Source organism: Hakea prostrata, chromosome 9 (assembly GCF_041222555.1).
Source record: "Hakea prostrata isolate BN-2017 chromosome 9, UWA_Hpros_2, whole genome shotgun sequence".
Lineage (NCBI taxonomy): Eukaryota > Viridiplantae > Streptophyta > Magnoliopsida > Proteales > Proteaceae > Hakea > Hakea prostrata.
The window spans coordinates 16,708,381-16,729,994 of NC_142608.1; the positions used below are offsets into that span (position 1 = coordinate 16,708,381).

Below are 21,614 nucleotides of genomic sequence, written 5' to 3' on the forward strand. Positions count from 1 at the left end.
CTACCAGATGATCAAAAAGAAGCTCGGGCTGATAAAACAAAGAGTTGCACGATACACAATTAGAGGAGATCGACTATACAAAAATTCAATAACTCGACCATTCTTTCGTTGTTTAGGGCCTCAAGAAGGTGAAAAATTATTAAAAGAAGTCCATGAAGGAATTTGTGGAGCGCACATTGGGACTCGAGCACTAGCAGATAAAATAATGAGGCTGGGATATTTTTGGTTGACCATGCAGGAGGATGCAGCAAATTATGTCAAAAGATGTGATAAGTGCCAGGCTCATTCTAGCATACATCATGCCCCCACAGGACCGAATGCTGCAACACTTAAGTGATCGAGTACAAGAGATTGGGGGGCTTATGTTATGGTCATGCAGGTTAGACCGGGGTTTAGTAGACAACTTCGATTATGGACGAACATTTGGTTCGACCATAACATCAAACCGACTTCAAACCATAAGACGAATGGAAAGGAGTTGATGTCGAACTCTAGGTTCGTATTCGAGTATGAGTTCATATCCGTATTGAAATCTACGATCATTATCCGAAAAAATCTCGGGTACACCGAAGGAGGGTTGATTCCTAATTTAACTCTAAACAAGAGTTCTACAGGTAACCGACTAATGAGAGCTATATAAAGGTAAATAATCAAACTTAGAAGGTATGCACTCCTAAGATATTGAAAACATTAAGAGAAGGTATGTCTGAACTATCTTGTTCATCGAAGAGGATACTCGACCACACCGGCCGAGCACGTTTTTGCAGGTTCGAGCATTCGACCAAGTGAGACTGAATTCTGCAACAACATATGCTTTATGCTATTGCTGGTGGAGGAGATGGTCAGAGTATTTTGATTATGGAGATGAAGAGGATTTGTGGCCTATGTTGGGGTAGGATTACCGTCTATAACTTTCATGGCTCATGACTATGATGATTTATGAGTCTATGACCATACTTACGTGAGTGATCAAGTCTTTGGGAAACCTTGAATAAATAATTGTTATTATTAATTTTTTTCAAAAGAAAGATTTTTTTTTAGAGGTTACACTAGATGAGCATGATGGTCAATATGAGCATCCAAGCAAGCACCAATCAGGACGGGATTTTGCCTAATAATGGGATATGATCATATTATTTTATCTTCTCTCAAGATGATTTTCTTCATTAATAATTTCACGTTTAGAAATCACAATATCCAAAGCAGTAGATCCATATCCATTCATCAACGAATTCCAGAAGGAGAAGCAACAAAAAACGGGTTTCTCTAAATATAGACTTGAGGACATGACACCGCATTTTGTTTTTCTCTTCTGGTGAGAGCAAAAAATATACCACACCAATACAGCAATACTACTTAAACGTCTGTGTTGGTTTATTGAAAATAATCCCCACACTACTACTACTGCTACTGTTCTCGTGAGGGTGGCTCCACAGCTTCACGAGTCCTGACTTTGGATAAGGATCTCATCAACGGTGTTTGCTCCGGGTGTCATCACTGTAAAGCCTGCAACAACAACAAAAATTAACCATTCATCCGTCAATGAGTATTTGATCAGTTAAATAAGCTAGAGTTTACAGTTAGTACCAGTCGTAAACAGTAGGTGTGTTGGGTTCGGGCTTGTCAAAGAGCTCAGCTCCGATGGCTCTAGTGGCAAGGTTGCTCCCTGGGTTGAACACGCTCCTCCACACGTTTTCTTTTCTAGCTGACAATGGTGTTGCCGGTGTTGCCGGTGTTTTAGGGCTCGCTGACACCCTTCTGCTTCCCATTCCTAGTTCCTCATCTACATACATATGATCGATGTGTATTTCAATGACAACAATAATATTGAAAAGTGATCTGAGTCAGGTTATATTGAGAGAGTGCATACCTCTTTCAAGATTCAAGGTCTTGGTGGTGACTCTCTTCAGCTGCTGATCAGGACGAGGCCCAGCCAAAACCTCATCCCAAAAGTTCTCTAGCAATACCATTTTTTTCTTTTCCAAAAACACACTTTTTCTTTCTCTGATCTCTCAACCGATCTTTCCTTCTGCGAATGAGTGGATAGGTGGGAGGTTGGTTTGGCTTCAAGCTCTTCTTCAGCTATATATAGTGAAATCTGGGGGTTTAATTAATTACAATAATAATGTAAACCCCACAAATCTTATCGAATAATGGATTTTTTATTTAAATAAATGTAAAAGGGATCGAAAATACTCTTATTGAATATCTTAATCTAAAGAAAAGGTGGATGAGGTCACCTCGGAAATTAAGGATTTTTCATAGATGTGAATGTGGGACTTTCTTCTAGCGATATATAACTTTGCCAAGATGCCAAGCATGAGGCTATGACTTATTTCTGCTAACTTTTGCATGGAAACTAGAGAAGTTTCTTCTAGGACATTGTTATGTTACGCCATAAATAAGCATTAATTTGCTGAATTATTCTGTTCTTTTCATGGTTCATGCCATGAGCACAAGCAAGGATATTACAATATATAATGGGTGATTTCTGCAAACCTTATCTACTTTTGTTTAATATAGTTCATTATGATTAAAAGAAATGCCCCTCCTCGATCTTCATATTTTGAATTAAAATATTTCTTTTTATCTGATATTTTTATCTGTTTTGATAATCATTTATAATTTTAAGTTTTCAGATGGAAAATTCTAATAAATCATAAAAGTCTTGGAATCATTATTTTTTAAGTAATCGAAAGAAAAAATGAAAATATTAATAATTAAGGAAAATTCCAGATACACCTCAAAATGAATAGCAAAAATTAGACACCCTAAGAATACATCAAATTGACAGACACCCTTCAAGATATCACTTAAATTTACACAGTGGCACACTCTATTAATTTCATTAATTCATATAATCTCATAATTCCTAAATTACCCTTATTTCTTGTAACTTTATATTATTGCCCTAAACGCCCATATACTTCAAAAAATTTCCTTCATCTATTATTTTTAAAAAGATTCACTTCAAAAGTATTTTTAATGAATCTACTCTTGTAGGTCTATAGGTGCCATGCGACTCCACCTTAGGAGTGTATTCTTTTAGTGGCTACAAGAGTTTTGTACTCTGTTTGTAACTAATTTGTTTTTGAAAATGGAAAAAAAAAGTTAAAAAATTTGATCTTTTGTTTCTTTCTCTCCATTTTCGTGTGCTATATACTATTTTAGGAATTTTTGGTGAGTAGTATTCTATTGGAGTGCAAGACTTTAAAATTTAGTGAGTTATTGTATCTTAGAGGTGAAGACGCAAAATCATCCAAATTTGCACCAATAGAGTGGTTCTGACCTTGATTAAATTCTTCAAGAATTTCTCTTTCTCTATAACGCTTGTTTGCGTGTGTTGTTTTGTGTGTTATATGGTGCCCATAAGTGTGTTTGAACTAACACACTGTCTCACACACTCTCTCCCCCCTTTGAATTTTCCTTTTCATAAGAGGAGGTGTGGCTGGTGGGCTTGCTTGGGTCAGAAGCTCCTCTTCTGCTACAAATAGTGAAATTTGATGATTAAAATAACAAAGTTACTCCGTAATATTATAAGGAAATCTGAATTTATCTTTATAAGATTAAGGGAAGATGTGACAGCTTAGAATTAGTGAGTTTATCCTAACCCTTCGTACGTGATAAGTGCTTTATTTTTAAGTCCTTGCAATCTTTAATGATGGTGACCCCCTTCTTGATATACTTCATTCTTGCATGACTGTTTACTTTGTGAGATTGAGACCTTCCAACGGACTTTCTCTATGTGTCTCAGATCTAACTGAACTCCTGACTCAGCTGGGTTGATTCTCGATTACCTTCTCGTGCTTGAAGATGATGAGCCCTACAAGAAAGGTTAGACGTGGGCCGACTAGGGTGTTGGACAGCCGCCTCTGATGGCTAAGTCAGTCGGGGATCAGATTAAGATCCTGTGCAAGAGCTACATAGGAATTTGCTAAGAAAGTGTTTGTCTTAACGGAGGAATGAGTCTTTGTTTAAGTAGTACACGGGTTACCTTTTTGGGTACAGACAGGCTCCCCCGACGGTTGTTCCACCTAATCATCCTTGGGGTTGACATTCCGTTCATGGCGACCTTGCCATATAGATCTAACGTGAGTGAAGCCTTCAATATTCGTCGAGCAGTCGGCTAAGAACCCGACTGTATTGCTGGCTTAGCACAGGGTCGGGTTCAGACCCAGTCAGGTACATTTTTCCCGTATCACTCTTTGTACAATGGTCAACAGATGTATCAGGAAAATGCATGTGACTCATCTAGATAGAATCCACTGCACGTGGATGTGCACATATGATAGATTCTATCTGGATTCTACTTCATTCGTGCTTGATTGTTTACTTTGTGAGATTAAGACCTTCCAATGGACTTTCTCTCTATACGATGCTCAACCGGGAAAATGCATGTAACGCATCTGGATAGAATCCAATACATGTGGATGCACACATTTGAAAGATTTTATCTGGATTCCTTATATGCATTCACGCGTATTATGTCTTTGGAGACTCACTGCCCTTTTAGAAAAAACCCCTATACCCAGATTAAATGTCTTAATTAAACTATTCAAGGCTAATTATCTAGTTCAATTTACAACTGCACTTAGTAATAATGCCAATTGCGTATAGTTGGGAAAATACTTGCCGGAGGCAGATAATATAAATAGCCTTAATCTCGTTTCCCAACCATACTATTTTTAAACTATATCCAGACCCACCTCGGCTTTTTTCATTAATATTCTTATTATATGGAAAACATTAATAGTTATTTTCATTGTTTAATAAAAACCACTTTTAAAATTTAGAGCTTGATTTGATCAGATATGAGTATTCTGACTACCATAATACTCACTACACATTTCACATTTGGTTTTCCTAGTTTACCCAAAAATAGAAAAAAGATTCGATTTTCAAGACCTATTGTGGTATGTAACAATTTTCTTTTCCCTTGTTTAGGGTGCATAAATGGAGTGCGAGACCCGAACGAAGAGAAAGACTAATCATGCCAAGCCTTCGCAATTTGCTCGGAGGTTCTCCTCTAGCTTTGGTGGGAATCCAGAAGAATGTCAAAATATTCTGCAGCACGAGGGGTACTCTCAACATCTGATCAGCAACATTATTTTCTTCTCCACAAATATGAACAATACTAACATGCCAAGTCAAGCATATCAGTGATCCAATGCCATCTACTATCCTGACCAGCTCCCAATGAAGCACCCAACCAATGGAGAGGCAAGGTATGCCTAATCCATAAACTTGAGATGAAACATAACCCAACCAAACAAAAAACCTCTTACCCATGGAAAATTCAAGGTTCTCAGATTGACGATCAAGAATAAGTATCCTCTTCCTAGGATCGATGACTTGTTTTATCATTTGAAAGCCGTTGTTTTCTCGAAGATCAATCTGAGATCTGGATATCATTAGTTGAGAGTAAAGCCTCGTGATTACTGCAAGACTGCATTTAGGACCAGATATGGGCACTACGAATTCAGAGTCATGTCATTTGGTCTTACTAATGCTCGGCCAGCATTCATGGATCTGATGAATTGAGTATTTCAGGATGTTCTAGACAAATTTTTTATAGTATTCATCAATGACATTCTGATATATTTGAAGAGCGAGGAAGAGCATGTTGAGCATTTGAGTTTTGCCTCGCAGCGATTGAGAGAGAAGAAGTCGTATGCCAAATTCAGCAAATGTGACTTTTGGTTGTCCAATGTTATCTTTTTGGGTCACGTTGTTTCTGCTGATGGTATTAAAGTTGATCCTGCAAAGGTGAAAGTTGTGGCAAATTAGGACAAACCCAAATCAGTCACCGAGATTCGAAGTTTTCTTGGTATGACTGGTTATTATAGGCGCTTTATTGAGAATTTCTCTAGATTATCAGCCCCTATGACGAGCTTACCAAGAAGGGAATCAAGTTTGAGTGGAATGAAACATGCGAAGAGAGTTTTAAAGAACTCAAGAAGAGGTTGACTAACACTCCAGTGTTGAAAATACCAAAAGACTCGGAGGTTTGAACAGTGTATACCGATGCCTCTAAAGTTGGTTTGGGTTGTGTTCTAATGCAAGCATGGGAAGGTAGTAGCTTATGCTTCTAAGCAGTTGAAGAACTATGAGCATAACTATCCTACTCACGATTTTGAACTTGCTATTGTGGTTTTCGCTTTGAAGATCTGGCGTCACTATTTGTATGGTGAGAAGATAACAATTTTCACTGACCACAAAAGTCTCAAATATTTCTTCACTCATAAAGAGTTGAATATGAGACAACGAAGATGGCAAGAACTGGTGAAAGATTACGATTGTGATATTCAATATCATCTAGGGAAATCTAATGTGGTTGATGATGCTTTGAGTAGAAAGAGCAATCGAGAAAGTGTATGTTGGGAAATGCCATGTCAGCATTTGCCACATCAGTCTCCAATCAGCTTTGATGATGACAAACACTCTACCAATGTTTCCATGTAGATATGTTTTGTCCAGCTCATCACTACAGAGGATCTCGATGTAAATAACCGGATCAAAGAAATTACCGGAGAGTCAAGCTCAAGATCAACTCAAACCATCTTAGACAAAGAACCAAAGTCAAGAGGAGTATCAAGACCGTTGATCAAGACCAAGCCAAAGACCAAGTCAAAGATCAAGACTTAGGGCTTAGGACACCTTCGCATACACAAACATGTAAATGCATCCATAATATGTAATTCATGTTACTAGAGTGACCTAGGACATGTTAGCAACGCTTAGGGTTGACAAAAAGATCCAAAAACCCAAGCCATGTCCCAACCCAAAACTGTTCAGCAAAACAGAGCTCAGACGGTCGTCTGTTTGAGTAGACGGTCGACCGTCTGTTCTGGTGACTCTATTTCTCAGAAACGACAGAAGGCCAGACGGAAGCCCGTCTGGGCTAGTCCAGGCCAGACGGATGATCTGGGCAGACGGATGTCCGTCTGGCCCTGATTTGACTATAACGGCTAGTTTAAAGAGAATATCCTCAACAACTATTTGCAACGGATACTTTTGAGACGGCTGACCGTCTGGGCAGACGGACGTCTGTCTGGACTAAAATCTCGCTGAGATTTTATATCCGTTGGGGAAATGGGGAGGGCAGTGAATTGAGGTCTATAAAAGCCCAATCACCCCCATTTGAGATTCATTCTTCTCCCCCATCAAGCACATATTCACTCACAAGTGAAAAAGCAAATTCTTGGTGTTTTTATCAATATTGTTGTCCTCCCAACTCCTTTTGACTTTGAGGGATATTCCAAAGTTAAAGCTTTTACTGAAGCAAAGCTTGGAGTTATTGAAAGTCACTGAAGTATATTGATGCTTGCTATTATTGATTCATTCATTGCATCACTCCCACTCAAAGGGTAAAGTGTTACTCTCCTTTGATAAGTAATATCTAATACTTTTTGTATTTTGAATTGGTTATTTAATTCTAGTCTAGGTTGTTTAGAATTTATTGTATTGGGTACTCTTGTCCATGAACAAAGATTGTAAAGGGTACTCTTGCCCCGTAACGAAGATTGTAAGGGTTTGATTATCTACCCATTGTATTGAAAGAGATTCGTTAGTGGAAATACTCTCTTGAGGCTAAGAGAGGAGTGGACGTAGACTCGTAGAGTCGAACCACTATAAATTATGTGTTTGTGATTGTTGTTTTCATTAGATTTCTTTTTAAATCGTTAATTCATTTTGAAATTGCAACCAAACCGAGAATTTGGTATAAACCACTAGGTACAACCTAATCACCCCCTCTAGGTTGCACCAATAATTGGTATCAAAGCGGGAGCTCAAATCGAGATTAAAATCAATCTCATAAAGAGTAAAAGATCATGGCATCATTATCTAACCAATTCTCCTCAAGACCCGAAGGCTTAAATACCTCTAGACCTCCATATTTTGATGGAGAAGGGTTTGCTTATTGGAAGAATAGATTTGAAGACTTTGTATGTGCTATTGATATAGATGTTTGGGACATAATTATATATGGACCCAATGAGATTACCAAACTTGATAAAGATGGTAACAAAATCCCAAAACCAAGGACTGAATGGGATGGAATTGACAAAACTAAATCCCAAGCAAATCACAAGGTTAAAATGTTCCTACAATGTGCTTTGAATGAAAAAGTATACAATAGGTGTGGTACTTGCAAGAATGCAAAAGAAGTTTATGAAAAATTAATAGTTACATATGAAGGAACAAACCAAATAAAAAAGATAAATTTGGATGTCTATATGCTTCAATATTAAAACTTCAAAATGTTAGATAATGAGGATATAACTTCTTTGTTTACTAGATTCTCTAACATTATAAATAAGTTGCATAGCCTTGGCAAGGAATTTGCAAATAAAGATGTGACAAGAAGAATTCTACGAGCCCTTCCACCATCTTGGAGACCCAAGAAAACAACAATTCAAGAAGTGGGAAATCTAGAACATATCACACTTGATGAGCTCATGGGATCTCTACTTGCACATGAGGCAGAAGTTGAAGAAGACAAGAAGTATGAAGAAAGCCAGTCAAAAGAACAAAAGAAGAAGTCGATCGCTCTTAAAAGTTCCATCAAAGATGATGAAAGCGATGAAGAAAACAGTGACTCCGACAGTGATATTGCCCTTATCACAAGAAAGTTCAGGAAATTTCTAAAAGGAAGGAAAGAAAGGTTTCCATTCAAAGGACAAGGGTCAAAAGAATTCAAAGATAAAAGCTCATCAAAAGGTAAAATTTCATCTACTAACAGTCAAGATGTTATTTGTTTTGAGTGTAGAAACCAGGACATTTCAAGAACGAATGCCCTACCAAAGGGGAAAAAAAGGCGTACAAAGCCGAAGTAATCTACACTACAAGTGATGATGAAGAAGAAAGTGAAGAGTCCAATGAAGAAAAGATCAACTTAGCCTTGATGGCCAGTTCACTTGAAGAACAAGATCATGAGGTAAGTTCCATATATGATAGTCTTGATTCTACGCATGATGAAAATGATATAGATAACATTGATGAAGAAGACTTAGCTAGTGGCTTTGAAACTTTACACAAGTTCAGCAAGAAAATTGAGAAGAAAAACAAAATCTTAGAAGAAGAAATAATATCTCTAAATGAAATAGTAAGTGACTTACGAGAGTACATTAAGAAATTAGAAAAAGAAAATAATGACAATGTGAAATCGACAAGTGAGCAAGAAGATCTAGATGGTCTTCTAGGAGAAGTACATTATCTCAATAGCACCGTAATTGAATTACAAGAACATATTGAGAAAATAGAACAAGAAAATACAGACTTAAACAACTCTCTTGTGAAATTCACAAATGGTCAAAAGAACTTAGATAGTCTTCTAGGTAACCCCAAAAAGAATCCCCAAGACAAAGAAGGACTAGGATTCAATTGTAAAACTGAAACTCCTAGAAAAGGGAAAGAAGTTAGTTTTGAAAAAGGAACATCTAGTAAGAACTCCTTACCAACACCCAAAAATGTTCAAGGAAACATTCAAGGTAGGAACAAGACTCAACCTCAAACAATTAGAGGAAAGATTGAAAAGAAAAATTACTACATTCAAAGAAAAAGGGAAAATGAAAATCAAAAGAATGGACAAAGGAATAATCAAGGACAAAATCATCATAATCAAAATTATTCAAGAAGAAATGGTAGAAATCAAAACAACTATGACCATAGGCAGCAAAAATTCCAAAATTATCAAAATGTCCAAAGCCAACATCATCAATCTTGGCCAAACCAAAACCAAATGATGTTTGGTTATAATTGGCCATATCCCTATTTTTCACCCTATGAGCATATTCATCAACCTCCATTTATGTCACATATGCCTAGAAGAAGTGAAAACATCTTTAAAAATACAAACAAGACAAATGGACAAAGAAGTCAAAACTTCAATGGACCAAGGAGACAAAAACCTCAAGTCCAAGAACCATTTGACATTTGTGATCCAAGATTTCAAAGACCAAAAGGATATCAACCTAGTTGGTTCAACATGGAACCAATAAGAACTAACCAATTTGGACCCATGTAGACGTGGGGACCGATGCACATCTATCCTTTCTTCTGTAGGTTTGCTTGATGAATACTCAAAGAAGTGAATGGTACATTGATAGTGGCTGTTCCAAGCATATGACGTCAAATCCAAAGCTCTTCACTAAGCTTAGATCATATGATGGAGGATGCGTCACCTATGGAGATAATAGTAAAGGAAAGATAGTTGGCATTGGTCAAGTTAATATTGGAGGTACATCTATCTCAAATGTATATTTAGTTGATAAACTATCATATAATTTGCTTAGTGTAAGTCAATTATGTAGCATAGGTTATAAAGTCACATTTGATGTTTCTTTTTGCTATGTGAAAGATGTGAATGAAAAATTAATCATTAAAGGTATTAGGAGAGACAACATCTACACTTGTGTGTTCAATGAATCATCTCTTAGTATGACTTGTCTTATGTCTCTTGAAAAAACTCTAATTTGGCATAGAAAACTAGGTTGCATAAATAAAAAAACAAATTGAAATCATTGCATCAAAAAATCTAGTTAGAAATCTTCCAAAAATGAAGTTTGACAAAAAATACTTTTGTGATGCATGCCAAAAGGGAAAACAAACTAGAGTATCCCATAAGTCCAAACACATAGTCTCTACTAGTAGACCACTAGAACTATTGCATATGGACTTATTTGGACCTATTTCCATAGCTAGTCTTGGTGGCAAATACTATACCTTCGTCATTGTTGATGACTACTCAAGGTATACGTGGACTTTATTTCTAAAGCATAAAGATGATGCTTTTGAAGAATTCAGTATTCTTGTTAAAAAAAATTCAAAATCATAAAGGATACCTTATAACCACCATCCAAAGTGACCATGGAAGGGAATTTGATAACAACAACTACTTTGGAAAATTCTATGACAAAGAAGGCATAACTCATAAATTTTCTGCTCCTAGAACTCCCCAATCAAATGGAGTAGTAGAGAGAAAGAATAGATCACTTCAAGAAATGGCCAGAACTATGCTTAGTGAATTCTCAATGCCTAAATACCTTTGGGTAGAAGCCACAAGTACCGCTTGTTATGTCTTAAACCATGTGATAATTAGAAAATTCCTAAACAAGACACCATATGAACTCTATCATAATAAAGTTCCTAGGGTTGATCACTTTCAAATATTTGGTTGTAAGAGCACTATATTGAACACTAGAGATCCTAAAGGAAAATTTGAAGAAAAAGTTGATGAGGGAATTTTCCTAGGATATTCTTAGAATAGTAGAGCATATAGAGTACTAAATCGAAGAACCCTTGTTGTGGAAGAATCCATGAATGTCACATGTGATGTCTTTCCACCTAAGGATAAATATAAACCTCTAATTGATGAGGAAGATGATGGAAGGACTGAACAGGTCATTAGGGAAAAAGTGGATAACCAATCATTAGAAGAATCTTGAACTATTCCAGAAGATAATAGAACCCCCTCTCAAGAATTACCTAAGGAGGTAGTTCCTTGGAAAGACCATCCTCTTGACCAAGTCATAGGCAACTTAGGTCAAGGAATCCAAACTAGATCTAGGGCCCAAAATTTCTGTAACTATGTTGCATTCATGTCAACTATAGAACCCAAGAATGCTAAAGAGGCCTTAACTGACAATTATTGGATCATGGCCATGCAAGAAGAGTTAAATCAATTCGAAAGAAATGATGTTTGGGAACTCATTCAAAGACCTCAAGACCATACCATCATAGGTACCAAATGGGTATTTAGAAATAAACTTGATGAAAATGGTCAAGTCATTAGAAATAAGGCACGCTTAGTTGCCCAAGGATATAATCAACAAGAAGGCATTGATTTTGATGAGACTTATGCACCCGTCGCCCGACTAGAATCCATAAGGATGTTATTAGCATTTGCATGCCATAAGAACTTCAAGCTGTATCAAATGGATGTAAAAAGTGCATTCTTAAATGGATTCATTATGGAGGAAGTCTATGTTGCACAACCTCAGGGTTTTGAAGACTCTGTATTTCCAAATCATGTCTTCAAACTAAAAAGAGCTCTCTATGGACTTAAACAAGCCCCACGTGCTTGGTATGAACACCTAAGTAAATTTCTAGTCCAAAAGGAATTCTCAATGGGTAAAGTAGACACCACACTATTTGTAAGACATAAGAAAAATGATATTATAATCGTTCAAATATATGTAGATGATATCATATTTGGTGCTACAAATGAATCCTTGTGTCATGAGTTTAGTACTTGCATGAGAAATGAGTTTGAAATGAGTATGATGGGTGAATTATCTTTCTTTCTTGGTCTACAAATTAAACAAAATGACAATGGCATCTTTATTAGTCAAACCAAGTATATTAAAGAACTCCTCAAGAAATTTGATGCTACATCTCAAAAGGCAAATGGAACACCCATGAGCACATCTTTGAAATTATCAAAAGATGAGGATGGGAAACTTTTTGATGCCACCAAATATAGAGGTATGATTGGAAGTCTTCTATACTTAACAGCTAGTAGACCGGATATCATGTTTAGTGTTTGTGCTTGTGCAAGATATCAGGCTAACCCTAAACAGTCTCATGCCTGTGTCGTTAAAAGAATATTCAAATATTTGAAAGGCACATCCAACTTAGGACTCTAGTATCCCAGAAATCAAGGATTTGACATGTTAAGTTTTTCGGATGCTAACTTTGTTAGTTGTCATGTTGACCGGAAGAGCACAAGCGGCACATGTCATCTGCTTGGACCCTGCCTAGTGTCATGGTTCAGCAAGAAACAAAACTGTGTTGCTTTATAGACAACCGAGGCGGAGTACATTGCAGCTGGCAAATGCTGTGCACAAGTCATTTGGATGAAACAAACCTTGCTAGACTACAAGATTCAACTCAACAAATGTCCCATCAAGTGTGATAGCACTAGTGCCATCAATCTAAGCAAGAATCCTGTGCTTCACTCCCGAGCAAAGCACATTGACATTAGACATCATTTTCTTAGGGATTGTATCCAAAAGAATGAAGTCATTCTTGAATTCATTGATACAAACCATCAATTAGCAGATATTTTCACAAAACCTCTAAGTGAAGACCGCTTTGTTGAACTACGACGAGAATTGGGGTTAATTGATCTCTTAGAATAGCACAATCCATTCTACCCGATATCAAACTCCAACTCCCAAAGTACTGGGTAGTTCAACACCTCAGATAGTCGTTCGTCTGACTACAGAGTCCAGACGGAAATTCCGTCTGGCTCACTGTGTCCAACAAACACACAGAACTCTAAAACAGACGGACGCCCATCTGGTTCAGACGGTCGTCCGTCTGAATTTTTTAAACAAAAATAAATATATCCACGAATGCGTTTTTAAAATCCCTAACTTTCCTCTCCTTCCTCTTTCACTCCCCACGATTTCAAACCGTTTCAAATCCCTAACTTTCCTCCTTCCTTCTCCCCATCTCTCTCTCTTCCTTTCCTTCTTAAACCCTCCAACAAATTGCACACGACCCAGCCTTCAGCAGCATCGCCTCTCTACCTTGAGCGTTTGAAGTCTCACCTGCAACATCTCTATTTCTCCCTCTTGCGTGCATTTCAAATCACCTACATTGAAATTCTGGAGTCTTCAAATCCATATGTCCATCTATTTTTTTTAACTCAAGTTTGCTCTATCGCCTACACTGAAATTCTGGAGTTTTTTCTGTTGGGTTTGAGTATTCTAGATTGTTTGTCTCTCTATTTTTTTTCTGTTGGAATATGGGTTGCTGTCTTTTTCGGTTTTTTTATTCCTTGGGTCATTACCATGCTGTCATACTGCAACTCCATAGTATGCTTGCAACCTCTTATTGACCCTTATTATGCATTCCCTTCCCTCATAAATTTATTTTTACAGCATTATTCAAGTAACTGATTTGGTATCCTCCAGACTTCAATTTTTCCCTGTTTTGTTTTTATCTTCCAAATCTACTTATTTTTCAAAACCCTATACTCTGAGTTCCTTTTTGAAACCATATTCTGTGGAATACTTGTTGGTTAAAACAAGCCTCTAGATGAGTACAAACAACCTATAATCTTCCCAACCAAGAAGATTACATGCCCTTAGGGCACCAATTTTTTTTAGCTTCTATTTTCCTTAAAATATTCTCTGGTTTTTTTTTTCATCATGCTTTCCGCTATTGCCTTTAGCTTTTTGTCCTACGCACGAGTCCCTCCTGCATTTCTTATTGACATTCACACACTCTCTGTGCAGTGTGTTTGCTTATACCTGTTGCTATCTTGCTTAACAGATAACTCATGCCTCGCAGCAAGCATCCGTCAGTCCGAGGTGGTGCCTCCGCATCTAGAGCCCACCCTCCTGGCTCTTCCCAAAACCAACCTCCCGAGAGTCCACCTAGGCTAGACAAATGGTTTAGGGATGCCAAGGCTCAACGAATATACCCTAAAGTCGCTGGCCGCAGCATCGAACAAGGCTCCACTGTTGACCTTGATGCCTTCTCAAAATTTCCCATCAAGGACATGTTTGAAGCCCTGGGTTGGGAATCCATGCTTCATGCTGAGGAAATCACCTATGGCCGCCTCGTCAATCATTTCTATGCAAATCTTCGGCATGAGGGAACCAAAGAAAATCTGACAGTCACCTCATATGTGAAAGGGGTAGACATTACTCTCACCATCCCCTCCTTTTACCCCATATGCCAGCTCTCCACGGAGGGTGATCTTCACTTTTGGACCTACAAGGATACCCCACCTGAGGATGTTCAGATAGATATAGTCTACCAAAGTCTTCTCCCACCTGAAACCCCTCCTCGCTACCACGTGGACATTCAAGAACCAATGTTACTTGAAAAAGCCAAAGTTGTCAGCAAGATAACTCAACGGAACTTGATTCCTAAAAAAGGACATAGGTCTGATCTTACCTCCTTTCAAACATATGTCACCTCCTGCATTATTCATCAAGTACCTCTCTGCCTCCCATATGCCATTCTCTCCTACATGATTTAGTCTGTTGTGACTGGGAATAAATGTCTACCTTATGGCAGTCTCCTCACCAAAATCTTCAAGCACTTCAACGTCAGCTTGAAAAATGAGGACCCTACCCTACCTCCCCCCAGAATAGACGCCAAAGGCATTGTTCCCTCCCGCAAGTGAACCGCAGCCCAAGCACGCCGAAAGAGTGCCTCTCAACCCATGGATGTCGAGGGCACATCAGCTGGGCCACAACAGCCATCTTCCTACTCCTCCTCAACTGCTTCAAGATTTCAAGCACTTGATTCGCGCCTCACCAACATGCAACAGCACTTCGATGCCCGCTTTGACTCCTTAGGACATCGAATGGATACTGTTGACAGCATGCTCGCTCATCAAACCATCATGATGCACCATATGATGACTCATCTTCAGATTCCTCCCCTACCGGAACCGGGAGTCGCAGAAGAGGTCGGCGACGATGACGATGAGGAAAGAGATGAGGAAGGAAATGAAGAAGAAGATAGTGAAGGAACAGGCAGTGGCAGTGGAGATGACGATGGAAGTGCAGATGATGAGGAAGGCAATGACGATGCTCCCTAGTTGCTATATTCATATTTTTTTGTGCTCTCGCTTCTTGCCCTCTAATCTTTAGTTGAACACTTGTTTCCTTTTGCTGCTGTCATGACTATTGCACTTTGTTGACACTTATGTTTAATCTGATTGTTGCCTTTACATTGATTATAACATTCTCTGCTGAAATACAATATGTATGTTCTTCCCCTGTTATTCTCTATTGTTTTCTTGCTTGTGATAACAGCGGGAAGCTCATGTTTAGGGGGAGCTTCCTAAGTAGGGGGAGCATGCCATGCTTTTCCTCCTTTTTGTTTTTGACAAAGGGGAGAAAATAAAGCCGTAAACCTTTTAGTTAAAATTTTAGGTTTAAATAAAATGAAGATTGGAAATACATAAGATGAGCTATATGATGCTTACTAAGGGTAATAAGCACAATTCATGGTTATATAATTATCCAAGTGCATAAATGGTAATGCTTTATGATTTATATCATTTTATCACTTGCATGTTTGTCATCATCAAAAAGGGGGAGATTGTTGGAAAATGCCATGTCAGCATTTGCCACATCAGTCTCCAATCAGTTTTGATGATGACAAACACTCTACTAATGTTTCCATGTAGATATGTTTTGTCGAGTTCATCACTACAGAGAATCTCGATGTAAATAACCGGATCAAAGAAATTACCAGAGAGTCAAGCTCAAGATCAACTCAAACCATCTTAGACAAAGAACCAAAGTCAAGAGGAGTATCAAGACCGTTGATCAAGACCAAGCCAAAGACCAAGTCAAAGATCAAGACTTAGGGCTTAGGACACCTTCGCATACACAAACATGTAAATGCATCCATAATATGTAATTCATGTTACTAGAGTGACCTAGGACATGTTAGCAACGCTTAGGGTTGACAAAAATATCCAAAAACCCAAGCCATGTCCCAGCCCAAAACTGTTCAGCAAAACAGTGCTCAGCGATCGTCTGTCTGAGCAGACGGTCGACCGTCTGTTCTGATGACTCTGTTTCTCAGAAACGACAAAAGGCCGACGGACGCCCGTGCGGGCCGCGGAGCTAGTCCATGCCGGACGGATGATCCTCAACTGGGCGGAACGGATGTCCGTCTGGCCCTGATTTGACTATAACGGCTAGTTTAAAGAGAATATCCTCAACCATGCGTTTGCAACGGATGCTTTTGAGACGGCTGACCGTCTAGGCAGACGGACGTTCGTCTGGACTAAAATCTCACTGAGATTTTATATCCGTTGGGGAAAGGGGTAGAGGGTACTCTTGCGGTCTTGCCCCATTGTATTGAAAGAGACTCGTTAGTGGGAATACTCTCTTGAGGCTAAGAGAGGAGTGGACGTAGACTCATAGAGTCGAACCACTATAAATTATGTGTTTGTGATTGCTGTTTTCATTAGATTTCTTTTTGAATCGTTAATTCATTTTGAAATTGCAACCAAACCGAGAATTTGGTATAAACCACTAGGTACAACCTAATCACCCCCCCTCTAGGTTGCACCAACAGTGTAGTTCTGGCATCTCTAAGTAAGCCTTTATTGTTCTCTATTATCAGATTTGGGCTTGAGATTGTGCCAAACTATTTCGATGTTGTTTTGTCAGTTGTATCAGTTGACCTAGTCTGAGAGATAGAATTGTTGCTTTGCAATCAACTGATCCGGAACTGAAGAAGAAGATTGACTTGATTACCTAAAAGACTAAGGAAGTGGTAGATTTCTCTCTAGCCTTTGGTGGTGCCCTTGTTTTCAAGGAAAGAATTTGTGTTCCAGAGGTGGAAGACCTCATAAATGAGATTTTGTCTGATGCCCATCAATCCATCTTCATTATTCATCCAGGGAAGTGTAAAGATGTATCAGGATATGAAGGGATATTTTTGGTGGCACAACATGAAGAATGATGTGGAAAACTTCATTGCTAAGTGTGGAACTTGTCAACGGGTGAAAGCTGTCAGGCAGCCTTCGTCTGGTCTTTTGCAACCTCTTCCCGTACCTAGTTGGAAGTGGGAGGACATTGCTATGGATTTTGTCACAGGTCTACCCGAACTAGTAAAGGGAATGACTTAGTGTGGGTGGTAGTGGACCGACTGACTAAATCGGCTCATTTCATTCTGATGAAGATCACCTATACTATGGACAAGTTGGCCAAGCTGTATGTCGATAATGTGGTAAAACTGCATGGTGTGCTGGTTAGCATTGTGTTGGATAGAGATCTGAGGTTCACCTCTCGTTTCTGGAATAGCTTGCAGAAAGCCCTGGGAATGCAATTGAATTTGAGTACTGCTCATCATCCGCAGACTGATGGACAATCAGAGAGGACTATACAAATTCTGGAAGATATGCTTCGGGCGTGTAACATTGATATGAGTGGTAACTGGAATGACCACCTAACCTTGGTGGAGTTTGCATATAATAACAGTTATCAGTCGACGATTGGAATGGCCCCGTTTAAAGCTTTGTATGGAAAGACTTGTAGAACTCCTCTTTATTGGGATGAAGTTGGGGAAAGGCGTGTTCTTAGCCTTGATCTAATTGAAACCACAAGTACCATGGTGGATATGATTTGAGAAAGGATCAAAAGTGCTCAGTCTAGAGTCTCTAGACAGAAGTCCTATGCGGATAAAAGAGTAGGTGAGCGAACATTCTTGATGGTCTCTCCTATGAAGGGTGTCATGCGATTTAATATCAAGGAGAAGCTCAGCCCTATATACATTGGACCCTTTGAGATTATTGAGAAGGTTGGACCAATAGCTTACAGGTTGGCTCTTCCTTCATCTCTCTAGCTAGTGTGCATGATGTATTCCATGTATCTATGCTAAGACAATGCTTAGCAAGCTCTGAGCAGTTGCTCCAGTATGAACCGGAAGGTTTGATTGTGGATTTGACGTATGATGAAGAATCGACAAAAATCTTAGACCGAAAGGATAAGCAGTTAAGGAATCAGACCATACCTTTGGTGAAGATCAGATGGAAGAATCATTCATTTAAGGAAGTATCTTGGGAAAAAGAAGATGAGATGCTAACCAAATACCCCCATCTTTTCGGACTTACAGGTACGTTGTAATTTTGGGATGAAATTTCTTTTAAGGGGGAGGGATGTAACAACCCCGTAATTCTAACCCGAAATCCGTATCGCAAGCCCGATAACATAAAGGTCAAGTCGGATTAAGTTGTGGAGTATCTGGGAAGAAGCCCATGATCCATATCCTAAGTCCATGGATCTGGATTCTCTTGATGAAGAACCTGCCTTGCTAGAAAAGTGGAGTTCCAGTCAGGGTCAAGAGGTGTTTGAAGGGTTCTGGATTGAAAGTAAGACCTCCCCCATGTGTTGTTTAGGGTTAGGTTGAGGTTGGGAATCAGCCCCTTGAGCAAAGCACCATGTACTGCAAAGTACTAGGGGGCGGTTGCTTAAGACGGTTGATTGGGCCAATCAAACGCCCAAAGTGGCCACCATGGTCTGCTTGTGGGAATTTGCCCTAATTTGCCCCTTGTCCTCTATAAATAGCAAACCCCGTCCTTTTAACTCATTATTATAATTGGGATTGCTGTTGTGGATGGTTAGGAGGCTGAAGACACGTGCTAGAAGGTGAGAGAAGCGTGGATTGCGATCTGGATCCATTCCCCTGTCTTTTGAATCTGGTTGAGGTAAGTGAATCCCCTTCACTCCATTCTCTTCCCTCAGCTTTGGAATGGTGTAGATCCATCTCCCTTATGTTGGGGTAACCTAATTGTGATTAGTTCTATTCCCTAATCAATGATTTTGAGAAGATATTGTCTGAAAACGAATCCCTTCATTTGAATAAAGGATGGATCTAATCAAGGGAGATGAATTGGGTTATTGTTCTATGTTAATTTTAGGTTACGAATTTGTACCTTTGTTATAGACTTATTAAGATTGAAATTCGGATTAAGATCATCCCAAAACTGGATTGAAATTGGATGATCAAAAGTTGAATTTCAGATCTGGAAGACTGTCTATAACAGGGGCAGTTGCTTATGGAGGTCGTTTGACCCAATCGACTGGCCCAAGCGACCGGCTGGGTCATAGTGGCTCTGTGAGTTTGGTTTTTGCTTTGATTTGACTCATGTCCTTAATATATTCTTGTTACCCTATGTTTAGGTGTTCTCTGAGTGTTGGAAGTCTTGTAATTGTGGTTTGATTGCATTTTAGTAAGATTTTACATAATTACAGGTAAGGAAACACCTTCTTGTTTATATGCAATGACATGCTATATGATCAATCTGTTATTTCTTACATTAATGATTGGTCATAAACCTTGTTGTAGTTGTATAATTCATTATAATATTGTTTGTATACCTGATGTACGTGTTGTTTCAATATACTTTATCACTTTATGATATTGAACAATTGTTTATATTATGATGGTGAATCATGTGGTGTAGTTATGATGGAAGGGGTATCCAATTGGGTATCTTTGCTTGAGATATCAGAGGACTGTGGTATGGGACACATGCTTAATGGGGCCTCCAACACTATCATAATTGTTGGATGACATACCTAGGGAGTCTAGAATTTTATGGCTAGGTACCCTACATGCACTACCCTTCGGTAGGGGAATTGAAGTCGAATGACTCGTGACAATAGTGACGTGACTCTGTTTCATCCTACAGTGGTAACCAGTCTATGTGGAGACTCAGTGGTCCACTGTTGATCATGCGATGGTAGGATTGCATATGTTAGGGTTGGGGTCATGGACGTCTAAGGAGAGGCCCGGGTGTCATGAGGAGTCATGAGAGCATTCCACCCCAATAATATGTGGATGATCATAGGGTTAGAGAGTGGAGTCCAATAGCGGTAGCGAGTCTGTGAGAGTTCTCATTCCTAGGTTGCGAAGGATACAGAACCGAGTTGGTTGGTGCCATAGGGGAAGTATCTGGAGTTCATATAGTATGTTAACAATATAACCTTGCATTGGATTAGAAACCCCGACATGCGCCAATACTCATGCTAATGGTCGTGGTAAGAGAGTAGTGTTGACGTAAACCCCAGCCATGGACACCTAATGAGGACTTAACCCCTTTACCCAAGATCCCAATAGAGGTAACCAGTTTGTGAGAGATCAGAGTGACTAGACCTACCCAAAGAAGGGCTGGTGTGATATCTTAAAGCATGTCAACTGTCTAGAGACTTGCATAGTTAGATCTTAGTAGCATTTGTACTATCACATATCATTCATTTTAATATGCATTGTTGGATATGTTGACATATGTATGAGAAATGTGTTATCCTTACTAAGTTCATCTGAACTCATTCCTTTCTTTGTATGTTATATTAAACTGTACAGATGGTTACACCTCGTCAGAAACCAGAAAAGTTCCATATGGGTCGAACCTCTTAATTGAAGAGGATGTGGCACCGTTAGTGTGAGACGGAGATGTGGTCCACGAAGCCTCCTGCGGATGCTTGGAGTGCACTTATAGCACCCATTGATGGTCGAAGAAGGCAGATCATCAAACATTTTGAGAAGTCCCTCGAGAAGAACTAGAGAACTCCCATTCTTGTTAAATTAGAAGAGAATACCTTAGCTTTAGAGAAAGCTACGGGAAAGAAGATCATTTAGTTTATTTGTTTGCATCTGCTGAACTCGATATTTCTTTTGGACTTGATTTCTTTCATTTGATTATTTTATTGGAGTGTTTGGACTCCTGTAATCCCTTTGATTTATTTATTTGAACTTGCTCTTGCTCTTGATTATCTATTACTTGCATTGATTATTATTGATGGGTAAGACTATGGATCCTGTGACGGATCACACCCATGGGTTGTCGGGCGGGTAACCGTGACCGGCGGGTGGGGTGGGACAGGGAGGGGAGATGTTGGGCCTAAGAGAGGAGGATCGGTTAGGGGTGGAGAAGGGGGTGGTGGGGCTGAAGGTGGTGGAGGAGGGTTAGGGTTAGGTAACAAAGGTGGAGGGCCAAGGAGAGAGGGCAAAGGTTGTTGACATTGATAGATAACCTCTTTTGGGTTATTGGTGTTGAAAGGAAATTACCTCTCATAAAAAAAATATATGGTGAGAAAATTAAAAGTTTGCCCATCTTAGAA

At 39.0% G+C, this 21,614-nt stretch overlaps 1 protein-coding gene across 2 annotated transcripts; it reads right to left on the bottom strand.

Annotated features, from left to right (window-relative positions):
- Positions 1-1,469: 1,469 nt before the first annotated feature.
- On the bottom strand, positions 1,470-1,970 carry LOC149004858 (dormancy-associated protein homolog 1-like). Of its 2 annotated transcripts, none has more exons than XM_089169258.1 (3): positions 1,871-1,970; positions 1,588-1,771; positions 1,470-1,506 (listed from the first exon to the last, which is right to left on the bottom strand). In XM_089169258.1, exons 1-3 carry the CDS (start codon positions 1,968-1,970, stop codon positions 1,470-1,472), a joined length of 321 nt encoding a protein of 106 aa, XP_089025384.1. The 2 variants fall into 2 exon arrangements, with proteins under 2 accessions (XP_089025384.1, XP_089025383.1); XM_089169257.1 differs by having other exon boundaries at positions 1,588-1,783.
- Positions 1,971-21,614: the final 19,644 nt, after the last annotated feature.